General features: G+C 48.3%; 1 protein-coding gene across 1 annotated transcript; it reads left to right on the forward strand.

Annotated features, from left to right (window-relative positions):
• Positions 1-4,818: 4,818 nt before the first annotated feature.
• On the forward strand, positions 4,819-8,010 carry LOC124703184. Its single transcript, XM_047235410.1, has 9 exons — positions 4,819-4,995; positions 5,112-5,187; positions 5,897-6,035; positions 6,136-6,337; positions 6,463-6,591; positions 6,702-6,751; positions 6,826-6,923; positions 6,997-7,284; positions 7,380-8,010. Exons 2-9 carry the CDS (start codon positions 5,146-5,148, stop codon positions 7,857-7,859), a joined length of 1,428 nt encoding a protein of 475 aa, XP_047091366.1. The 5' UTR covers positions 4,819-4,995; positions 5,112-5,145; the 3' UTR covers positions 7,860-8,010.
• Positions 8,011-12,619: the final 4,609 nt, after the last annotated feature.

Genomic DNA, 12,619 nt, shown 5'->3' on the forward strand with positions numbered 1-12,619 from the left:
TATTACATGAGTTATCTTATCCATGTAGCGCCCGTTCATCCATCCCTGTGCCTACAGTATTTTAATTCTGTTGTTTACTATAATCACTACTGCTATCTTTATTACTCTGCTGCTTATATTTCACTACTGCTACTGCTATAAAATTGTTGCTACTGATAAACTCTTGCGAGCAAGTCTATTTCCAGGTGCAGCTGAATTGACAACTCCGCTGTTAAGGCTTACAAATATTCTTTGGCTCCCCTTGTGCCGAATCAATAAATTGGGTTTTACTTCCCTCGAAGACTGTTGCGATCCCCTATACTTGTGGGTCATCAGTGGATGCTCGCCGGCGCTTCGGTGGTCGCGACTGCTCCGGCGGCGGTCGCCCTCGGCGCGGGGCCTTGCGGGGCGGCCTGGTCGGCGTCCTCCCAGATCGAGATCCGCTCGATTTCGGGGCGTGCAAGTCGGCCTCGCTCAAGGAGGCCAGGGCGGCGGCCCTAGGTCGCCTTCGTGGCGTTGGTGGTGTCGGGATCGTGCCCCCGACAGCGAGCAGCCGGCAGGGGAGGCCGGTCTGCATCTCCGGCGCCGGCGGTTGGCCGGAGAAGAGGATGCCGGGGCAGCGGCCCCGGAGACGCGGTGGCGACGGGATGTGTCGTCCCAGCTTCTCCTTGGCGTGGCGGTCGCGTGAAGGTCGGAGTTCGGGGGGCTGCGGAGGGCCACCGCGTGTGGCAGGCTGGCTGGGGTGCGGTGGCCCTTGCTAGTTCTGCAGGCCTGTGGCGGAGGTAGGCCATAGTGCAAGGATGGCGGCGCGGCGGCGCGGCTCTTGGTGGGCGGGGCGCTGTTTCCAGCGTCTCGGGACGGTGACGGGTTGACGCGAGGGGTCGGCCTGTTGCGCGTGGAAGCCGGAGCGGCAGCTCCGGGAGCGAGGTGGTGGTGTTGCTATGCCTCTGGCCGCGTGGGCGGCAGGGCATGCTTCCGTTGGCGTGGGCGGCGTCTCTTTGGCTAGTGGTTTGTGCTCGTCCGGCATTTGTGGAGGCGGCGGTCATGGGTCTCCGGATGAAAATCTTGCCCGACTTGGTCGGTGCCAACAACGGCGTCGCCTTCGGGCGTCGCTTTCCTTCTTGAAGGCGTTGTCGTGGAGTCCCGACACCCCTCCACCCATCATTCCAGGGTGAATACCCAAATCCGGCTTGCCGGATTGGATGACGGCGGCGTCTTTGGATGTCGTGACCTCATTGGAGGCGTCATTTTTTGGAGTCTTGGAAGCCACTTGTTGTCGATGCCTGCACCACTGGTTTGGGTCGTGGTCTTCGGGTACCGTCGGTGTGCGAGTGCCGCTGGCTTGCTTCTTGCGGCTTGCCTCTCCCCGCGAAGCTTGAAAGGCCTAGTCGTCTCCTTCGGCTCTGACTTCCTTTCCAGGGACGTGGACCGGGCAGTCGTGGTGCTCGCCGTTGCCGTCGTGCTGGTGTCATTCGACGGCGCTCCATACCTAGTTGAGCTAGGTCGTGTGGCCAAGTGTGGTTTTCGCCGGTTTTCCTTAAAATTGTGCCGTGTAGGTTTTTTTTATCTGGTTTTCCTTATAAACCGGACACGGGTGTCGAGTTTGTATCGGTTTTCGGTCAGTTTTCCTTATAAACCGGCTAAATTTCCCTCTTCTTAATGAATAGACAGAGCTCCTGCCGGTTGCTCCAAAAAAAAAAAGATTACGTCCACATACATCAATCAATCGCAGCGTCGGCTGCTGGCTGCTAGAAGTCCTACCGGCCCTGTGCCCGTGAGATGCGGCCATGGCGCCTTGTCTACGGGCTGCCGGTGCGGCGACCCCCGTTTGCCGGTGGCGGAGCGACGCAGCTGTCCTCCTCTACGCCACCGCCTCCTCCCTATTCTCCCTCTATTTTGTCCAAACTCCCATACGTACTGAGGCTACTCCATGGTTTCCGTCGAGAGAGCCTGAGAGGAACGACCAGGGAACCGCTGACAGGAAGCAGCGTAAGCGAGAGCCAATGTCTGTTGATGGGCTGGGCCTGCATAGGAGTTAACTTTTTTTTTGCAAAAAATCTGGGCGGGCCATGCCCAGTTTGGCCCTAAAGGAGCTCCGCCAGTGTGTCCACTTGTCCTCGCATACCAAAACGGATAGCCGCGGTTCATTTGTGCCGGACCGCTAGAGATGCCCTAAAGTTTGAACCCATAATCCAAACATCTTTCACTGTAGCTTTTTATTATTTGGGTCACTGCCCTACAATTTCTCACCACAGTAATCAAAGATAGATAGCCAGTTGTATTGTCAAAGTGATTTTCTCACACGTTATGTTTTGCAACTGAAGAAAATATCCTTTTGTTGATCAACATCGCATAATGTAGAGAAAATTCCTTATATGACACTCCCTTAAAATGGGGTTCCTTATTTGACACTGGCTAAAATTTTCTTCCCTATATGACACTTTGTGTAATTCTTTTGCCTTATATGACACTCAAGTGCATTTGACTCACCGATGGTGTTAAAGAGTGACCTGAAAAGACCACTTTACCCCCTAGTGCATAGTGTGACCTGATACATACGCGGTCCTGTTATCCAAGTATGTTCACTAGTCTGTTGAATTTACAGTGTTCATCTGTGTCAGCAAGATACCCAGTCAGGTAAATAAAATGATGCATTATCAGGAAATTAGTACCCCTTGCCCACGTTGCTTCTTCAGCTCTCATGACCTGCACCGCCTTGCCGTACTTGTTTGACATGAACGGTTCAGCATTCTCAGAATGAACGGTTGCCCTTCTTGTCATACTGAACCTGCATCCATCCATGCCCTGATGCCCAACCTTGCAGTCCTGACTTGGACGCCCTCTGTGCCATGGCCTCCCTCCGCCATCCTCCAGCTGCCGCCCTCTGCTGCCATGCATGCCTTCGACGCCCTCCGTCATGCCTGGGTCACCGTCCAGAGCCCCGCCTGGGTCGCCATCTGCTGCGGGGAGTGGTCCGCCAGCCGTAGCCACGCCATGGCTGCCCTCCGCCGCGCCGCCTGATCTGCAGCCCTCCTCCGCGGGGCCACATCCGCCGCCGCCAGGGTTTCGAATCGGGTATGGAAACCAGGAAATAAAAAAGGAAAGTACGGGACATGGGGCGATGTATTTTCTTGTTGATACACAAGCTGAGCCGCAGAGGGGTACGTTTGTCCATCCGCGTAAAAACTGACGGAATATCGTGACGGAATCAACGGCAGTGTCATATAAGGCAAAAAAAATTACACAGAGTGTCATATAGGGAAGAAATTTTAGGCCAGTGTCAAATAAGGAACCTCATTTTAAGGGAGTGTCATATAAGGAATTTTCTCCATAATGTATACAATGTATATTCTCCCAGGGAAATTTGAAAAAAAACATGGAAAATGATTTTCTGAACCATAAATTCTACTTATAATTACAAGTCCAAATTACACTTCCCCACAAATTTACATTTCATGGATGGATTGTTCTGACACCTTTATTAACACTGCATATGCACTTTCATGGGCAATGCGATGAGAAAGAAAAATAGTAACTACTTTCACTACTGATTGGCGCATGAAAGAGAAATTAACATTCACTACGGGTACAATTTAAGAACATCGAACCAAACTTATTGAGCCACTTCTCTGAAAAAAGATAGTCCAAGCCACTATTCTGAACATTCCAAACCCTGAACATGACAAAAACTGCTCAGACAATTGCACTTAGACTATTTTCCCTCAAGTTGAACCCAAACCAAAGAGGGAGGAGGAGGGGTGAGTAGTACGTGAAATAATATGTTGCATACGTGGGGAAGTTTTTGTTGTTTTCACATCCGGTGGGTAGGAATTGAAGCCTAAAAACATGTTTGATTTTGGTGATATTTTTCAAAATGGGGGAAAACCTCAGCCTCTGCATCAATAGATGCACATAGCTTTTTATTTATTACAACGTTTCAAGTATCTAAAAGTTTACAATCATGGATCGGATAGGTCAGTTTTATCTCTACATTCTCCCATAATTCCAAAAAAAAAAAGCCAAATGCATTCTCTTCAATACCCAATACACTACATACCTCTTCCAAATGCTTTGGGTTGGGGTTATATGAAGATTTGAGGGGATTGGATGGAAGTGGGTGAAAGTAGGGCGTTGACCCAATCCCCAAGGGATTATCGTAACTATCCCCCCGAAACCTCTAGTACAAGTAAGGTCTAAGGGAATTGCAATTTCATGTTCGTGACATTTATATTATCATCACCCTTTCCGTAGAGGAATGGCATGTAGCGTTGTATGAACTATCTAGGATTATAGCTAGCAAACGAGTGTGCTTTGCGGTTTGTCCTAGAAGCACGCGTGCTCGGTCCATCATCAAGGGCCTGAACTGACACACCACTAAACAGTTCGGGCCGGCCCGTGGCACGCCACCGTGCCAAGACTGGGCTGTGACTTGAGGCTAGCGTGCTGACACGACACACCCTTTTTTTCTGAAGTACTTCTCAAAAATATTAACCCAAAATGCCCAAAAATACTAATCTGGTCTGAATTAATTGACGCGCACTCTGCCTGGACGTTGTTTACTTCTGACATGACCCGCGTCGATTAATTACGAACGGAGGGAGTACCTAGAGACGACCCAAAAGGTCGGAAAGCATGTGGGCCAGCTGGCACATGGGCCGTTCCTGGGCCGCAATTTGCGGCAAGACTGGACCTGTTTATAAAGTGGCCGTCGCGGTCTGTGCCGGGCCACGCCTGTTTAGTGCTTGCCGTGCCTGGGCGGCCCGTTGCCAGCTACGGGTTCAAGACGGCAAGTCATCATGCCGAGTTGGATGTTGAACCGCCGCGTGTCCGAGTGGGACAAGTCGTCCTCGTCCTCCCCCGCTTGCCGCAGAAACTGACAGCCGGCTCTCTTCCCTCCCCCGCCGCAGAATCGGAATTTCTCCTCTCCCGCCGCCACCCCACCCCACCTCACCTCCGCCGTGACGCTTCCTCCTGGATCCACTGATTCGCGGCTTCGATTCCCTTCATTTGGACACCGTCAGTCGATCGAGATACCTCCCTTCTCTTCTTGTTTTCCTAATTTATTTCTTCTTTTCCTCTTCTTGCTTGTATTGCTCGTGCTCCTCTCAATCCCTGTTCTTACTGCGCGTTAGGCCTAGCTGGGGCTACCGGATCCATCGGCCGAGCATGGAGCCTTCAGCACGGGGAGAGCCCTCTACTTCTGCATCGGTATGTAGCACGCGTGTTGATTTCTACTTCTGCTGTTACTACTTACTACCACCTTCCTATGCCTTGAAGAATTTGATGTTCAGATATTACCTGGCTCGGTTAGGAATCTAGAAAATATTTTCTTATCATGATAGGTATGGTATGAGGCAGCATAGTTCTTGCCTAACTGCCTGCCATGCTGAACCTGAACATTCAACTGCATATCCTTATCCTACATCAGTACCCCTCTTTGTTATTTTTTTACATATTCAAAGTTCAGGTGTGAAGTAAGGCTTTGCTGACATCAACTTTACCACATTGTATCTGTGAAAATGTAAGCATGCCCCTCAGTCCGTCGCTAGCTCAAGTGTTGAATTGATCAACTTCATGTCTGCGAGTTCACATTTGTTCACGAGGAAATTGGCCTGCTACGCGTAGCGACTGTACCCAATGCGAATGATCAACTTGGAAATTCCTGCAATATTCTTAAGTCTTAACCAAATTTGCTTGTCATGTGTGCTATTAACGTCCACAATAATTCTGAGCCAAGTTGCTAAGTGATTTGGCTAACTTGACCCTAGTCCTCCTAGCACATGGTTGTTACTTATGCATTCGTTAGGGAAAATCATTCACCTATGCATATGAACAGCTATTTTTAGGCCCCTGTGGTCATAATTGTTTTTTCTCTATTTTCGCTAACAAAATAGTCACTGATAAATCATAAATCTAGGTCGACGATAGCCAATCAGTCAGTAGGGCTGAAGATTCACAACTCTTCCCCACCATCCCAGCATTAAACCAAGCTGCGTCAAATCTTGCCGAAATAGCTTCGTATTTTACCCAGTGCCTCCCAGTGCCTGGTTACGCAGGTTAGCATTCCTATTTTGACAGACGACTCTTGCATAAGCAAATTTTGTTCATGTCATAAGTATGTTTGAACTCCATTATTTCGTTTACTCTTTATTGAAGGAATACCCGACGAAGGCCAAGAACTAGCAATACTTCCGCCTGTCTCGACTCTTGGCAGGCCTGCTCTTCAGACTTCTGCAGAGTTGGATGGCAGTAGCTTGTCTACCACTGAAATAAATATCAGTGGAAGTACCTCTCAGGAAACCTCAGGGCAGATGGCACCATTTGGTGTTTTTCAGAATGGGGCTTCACTATTTCAAGGGTAGATAATTGATCTGGCATTTGCATATTGTACTTCTCATTTATATCTATTTTTTAATTGAAAACCACTACTTTTAGATTAAATTGGACAAAGTATAATAATGGACCGTTTATATTCCTATGCAGTCTCGTAGACCGTGCTCGGAAAACTGTACGTGGTTCAGCAGATGATATTGGATGGCTCCAGCGTATTCAAAGCTTACCTTCAACTGAGGATGGGACGACCAGATTTTTGGAGATTCTTGACTCTGTGAGGTTAGCACAAATAACAAACCGAATCTCAGTTTTTAAAATATGTAAAGAATGTTTTTCCTAACAACTGCATTATGAGCTTTATCTTAAATATTTATTTCACTCCTCACCAGAAAAAATGAGCACAAGCTACCTGATTCGGTGGTGTATTTGTTGGTTCCAGGTTAGTCTTATGCTACTTCTATAGTAAAAGCAGTTTACCAAAATTTTGTGGTTACAGATGTTCTACTTTTACAGGTTTGTTTAGTAACCATGGGCCACTGTACTTTGTGAAGACAAAAGCATACTTCTCTAAGATGGGTCTGGTTTGTCACATTGCCAAGATTCACAGTGAGGTACTTACCTATATTAATTTGTGCTCTTCTCTTTATATTATTTGCATCAAGTAATACATAAGTTGTTCTCCAGTCTTCAGTAAGTAAAAATGCAAGGGAGATAAAGGAGTACATTGAAGAAATATACTGGGGATCAAGGAAACGTGTGCTGCTTCTTGGTCATAGCAAGGGTGGTGTGGATTCAGCGGCAGCTCTGTCACTCTACTGGCCACAACTGAAAGACAAGGTTGCAGGTCTGGTAATAGCTCAAAGCCCATACGGAGGAAGCCCAGTTGCTTCAGATATCCTGAGAGAGGGGCAACTTGGTGACTATGTCATGTTACGCAAAGTTATGGAGATTTTGGTTTCCAAAGTCCTCAAGGTACTTACCTCGATCATTGCAATCATCACAATGTCTGCCTACAGAGTGGACGGCAGTTATCTTAGTTCTCATGATAATCGTTGGTGTTTCTCCAGGGTGATTTGCAGGCCCTGGAAGATCTGACATACGAAAGGAGGAAAGAATTCCTGTCGCAGCACCCGTTGCCCCCTGAGGTTCCAGTCGTATCATTCCACACAGAGGCAAGCATCACCCCAAGTGTGCTGACAGCCCTCTCTCATGTCGCGCATGTGGAGCTCCCAGCCGCCGCCGGCAACCCTGCGAGGATCCCCGTCGTGATGCCGCTTTCAGCTGCACTGGCAGCATGCTCGCAGGTGCTGGTGGCAAGGTACGGTGAGAAGAGCGACGGTCTTGTGACGAGGAAGGATGCCGAGGTTCCTGGATCACTGGCGGTCCGACCAGAGCGGAAGCTGGACCACGCGTGGATGGTGTATTCTTCGATGAACGAGGAGCCCGGAGATCAGGCAGACACGTCGCAGGTGTGCGAAGCCCTACTGACTCTGCTTGTCGAGGTTGCGCAAAAACGGAGGCATGAGTCAGCCATGAAAGACGAATAAGGAACATGTTAGAGCTGTCCTGGTAGATTTCTGTAACTGTAGATTGACTAGGTTGTTGGTTTTAGGGAGCTGTGTTCGGAAACCAGATCCCATCCTTTGTTCAAAACTGCTTCTGGTCTTCTGGTTAAAGAAAGGGAAGTGTTAGTAATCAGTACACGTGTGATCTGCCCGTCAGACTTGCCCAAGTTAGTATTTCTACGTGTCTGCAGAAGTTTGTGAAGGTAAACCCCTGGTGCCTCTGCTGATCTGGTCCCGCCATTGCTTATGTAGAATCAGGAACTGTCGAGTGTCGATGAGTTGTAACTGAATTCTTTTTTGAGAAGGAACAGCTGGTAACTGGATTCTTTTTCAAATACTTTGTGTTTTGTCGGGAAATACGGAATATTTGTGGAGATCTCATATTTCTGTGCTAATAAAACCACAAACGCATCACGGTACAGTACTAGAGAAGAAACGTGCTGACAAAAACAAAATCGCCCGAGAAGGCGGCTCTGTCGGTACGGACGCCGGCATGGCGGCGCCGTGGGAGTCGACGACAGAGCCCTGCTCCTGCGCCCTCTCGCTACATGAGTATCACATGGTGAAGGAGGGGCCTGCGCACGAGTCCGTCTTCAGGTCCACGGTGGCAATCGACGGCGCCAAGTACGACTTACTGCCCGGATTTTCCACCTGGAAGGCTGCGGAACAGTCTTTTTTTTTTTTTTTTTTTTTTTTTTTTTTGAGAGAGAGGCTGCGGAACAGTCGGCTGCTGAAGCCACGCTCATGAAAATTCTCGAGTCCATCCCAACCACTGAGTGGATCCCAGCAGATGTAAGGCTTAAACTCTTCCCTTGATTCAGCATCCCTGAACTCTTCCCTTGCATCGCTGATTGTGCTTGTTAGTCGGTAGAAACTGCATATAAGCATGTATATGGATGGTCTTTTTCTAGATAAAAGACCAAAGGCTCAACGTTAAATTAATGATGCCCGACGAAACATATACACGATGTTGAACTCAACTTACCAGATAGAACTGCACACAAACAAAACAAGGCCTACCGAAAAGGCTACAACTAGAAACACAAGATAGCCGGCACGACTATCATGAAAACTACGGTAAAGAAGAGCAAACACTAGACGGGGTATATTGTCGGACCGACGCTCACCCTAGCACGGACGAACCAACAACCACCGCACCTTCAAGACAGCTCCATTGTCGCAGGCAGCGCCACAACAAACCAATCACCACAAGAATTCGACTATCACTGCTCGCAAACCGATGTTGCAGCTCCAGGGAAGAGCCAAACATGGAACACGGATGGTGCAAAGCACGAAGAAAACTTATGTGCTACACATATTGACGCGTTTTGTGATTTATGGTGAGTAGTGCAAAAATGTCCAACGAATTCCTAATATTTTGATGAATCACCTGCTTTTGTATCATGATACATTTTTCGATAAAGGGAATATATTAATATCAAGAGATACCAATTACACCCAGTCTCTCGCAACAACGCACCACCCTAATGGCACTACGGATGCACACAGCCAAAAAAACGAAAAAAAAACTAAGAAACAAAAGTCCCGCTACAGTATCTCGGGCCTAACAACAAGCAATACATCCACCGCCATGACAGCGACCTCGAATTGCGGACTCTCAAAAAACGACGCCTCGAACAAGGGCACAGTGCTCCAACACCGTTGTCGCCCGATCAAAGATCTTAGGTTTTCACCTAGTCCCCACTCTCAAAACAATACCTCCACCAAGGTCAGGCACAACCAGTTAAGGCCAGACCTTGGGTTTTCACCCTGAAAGGTAGGACTCTACGCTTCACATGTGTTGTCGCCCCAACTTTCATACCGCTAGCTGCTGTGAAGCCCGGACACCAAGCAAGCCCCTCAACAGCGCGGAGACTTGAACCTCCCTTAGCTAGTCCTCCCCTCCGGCCTTCATGAAATTCGCTTCTTCCGACTTTCATCATGGATCCATAGTCACTTGATGTCAACACAGAAAAAGAGCTTCGCGCCGCTCCCTCCACACCAAACTGTCGGAATAAACGCATGGGTGCGCACGACCGAATACCTCCGATCCAGCAAACTCTAGGCAAAGCACTGTTACATTCGCCGGCGGAGCCTTCCGGAACTCAACCCTCCGGTCAGATCACGAGTCCAGGCCTCCGGTAGGTCCTCCTCTTCACGCAAGAGAGGCCCTATGACCGCCGCCTTTATTCAGGCCGGACCCCACGTCGGCGATCATCCCGGGCTGGCCAACCCAACCCTGATTTCAACCTTGGATTGTTTGACTATTGCTCACACCTCTAGACATGTTAACTGAAGAGTAAATGAGTCGGCGTAACAATCATGGTGTATATCATCCTCCCCAAGATCCGATGCTTTGTCTCGCCAACATAGGATCAGAGCCAACTTCTTCCGCCACTAATAAATATCTACTAGGACTGTAGCTACTAGGTTATGACAATAGGAAGCCCATTGTTGATTATAGCCAAAAACCTAGCAAATGGAAGAACGTGACCGTGGTGGCTTAGAAAAACATTACTAGGTTATGACCTTTATGTCAAAGGGGTTGGTTATATTTTTCCGGGGCACTTTGATGAAGACAATACAAATACTTCCATGGGAGATTTATATGAAGGCACTTCTCACATCCTAAGCAAGATGAAGATGTGGCTCTCAACGACAAATATTTGAGTAAAGTCAAACCAAGTGGCAACAAGCATGAACATACACTAACCGATATAAAATTATCGCCAAAAGCATATGCTTACAAATTTTTATGGACTGTTGATATCATCCTTATAATAGGCGGTGCAGGTTATTTTCTGTCACACAAGCTTTGCCAAATAAAAAAACAGGGGCACATGTTAGCACCCAAAAGTGGCATGGGGACGAGCTAGGAGAAGGCACATGGGATTTCATGAGTTTAATGGAATCAAATTGAAGATCAAAGTTCACCATTAGATAGCCCTCTTCGAGAAGAACAACATAGATATGAAGATGACTCAAATCATAGATTAAAAGTAAGAGTTATGAGGAAGTTATTTGGACGATCTCGCATTGACAAGCAGTTCTTGCTTGCACCAAAACTCCCTCATGATGACTTCCAATGGAAAATTGTTTAGCATAAAAGTTGTGAACCCCTTTGAAACAAATAAGTTTGCTTTTTATCATCTCAGTCCTAGGTCAATCTCAAGCAACAAAACAAGCAGGACATAAGAAAGCGTGGATTGGGCTGTATTTAGGGGACTTGGACGCGATTGTTTGCCCTCTTATCATATGGAAACACTTGTTGAAAAGGAAAACGATTTGTTTCCTTCGGAGGCATGCACATCTGGCAACCTCCGGCTCGGTTGGGCAACACGTGTCCCTTTTGTGTCCCTTTTTTTACCGGTGCTGGTGCCACAAGAGACGTATGTGACAGTTTCGTGTCTCCCTCCTGCGAACAGAAGCGGCGGCTCAATTGCTTAAACTCTTTCTCTATGATAATTTGAGAGTGAAAGGCAAAATGAGAATGTACCTGGGTCGATAAAGCCCCTATCGCTTGTACAATCTCAGTATGTTTTTAGAGCTCGCCCTATTTAATTAAGGCACAAGAAGAAGTGTTTTGATCGTTGTATCCGCGCCGCTGGATCACCCTGTGTTAGTACTTTGCCAGTCAAAGAGGCATCACTTTATAAGCTGAGATGGATTTCTGTGTCCTGCTTGGCTGTTTTTCCTTCAATTCCTATTCGGGATTGCCCCTATTTAAAAGTGGCACCCCGCTCCCTCCCTCCAATCTCCTCCAGCCAGGGCGCCGATCCCCTCTCCCTCCACTTGCCGCTCTGGCGGCAGGAAGGAGGGGATCTCGTTCCTTTGTTATGTAGGTAGGGTTAGAGCTTATCTACTATGGTGTGTCGTTGAGGTGGTAGGAGCAGCGTCCGAGCAAATAAATCTGCCCTAACTCTATCCCCACACCGGCGGCGACCTTCACGGCGGCGTCTCAGAGTTGATGGCAATGTGTGCTTATCGATCCTTCAGATCGGCAGCGTGGTTTTCTCGCCGCTTCTTCGGATCTAGCGAGATCCGTTTCTCGACGTGTCGCTGGCGTTCGTCGTTATCTGCGGCGGTGCTGGGGGCCGGAGCGAGATGGATGCTCTGGAGCAAGGATGTTGGTCTGGAGGTGGTGGTTCTATCAGTGTTCCTCAACTTCGTCGTCGGGATGCGATAGATCTTGGTCCAAGATAGCACGGGGACGACCCCGGTCGACATGCCATAGCGACATGTGCCTTGTTGCTTGCAACTGGGGTGTTCATCGACTCACAAAGCCTCATTGGCGATGATGCTCTTTTGGATCTGACAATGGTGGAGGCTCGACGTCTCGTCCAGTGCATGTCTAGGAGGTGTTGGAGTTTGGCAGCGGCTGCTGGCTTCGGCGAGTGCAGGAAATTTAAGGGATAGTTTCGTATGCTTGTGTCCTTTAGGTTTTTTACTGCAATGTTTCCAGGACAACTATTTTCTCCTGGTTTGTCTGTTAGTTTCCATTTGTTTACTCATGTAACTTGGTATTCTATTAAATGAAATACGTGGTTGCTCTAAAAAAACCTTATCTCCTTCCATCCTTTCTCCTCCACTCTTTCAATCTCCATCTCCCTTCCCATCGCACACTTCCGTGGTCGGCAAGAGAACATGCCCCGGTTCCTCAGTCCGTCTCACCGCCGGGGACCATGGTGCACATCTTCGGCCTAGATCTCTTCCTCCTCCATCGGTCGCTGCTATTCTAGACG

Source organism: Lolium rigidum, chromosome 3 (genome assembly GCF_022539505.1).
Source record: "Lolium rigidum isolate FL_2022 chromosome 3, APGP_CSIRO_Lrig_0.1, whole genome shotgun sequence".
NCBI lineage: Eukaryota > Viridiplantae > Streptophyta > Magnoliopsida > Poales > Poaceae > Lolium > Lolium rigidum.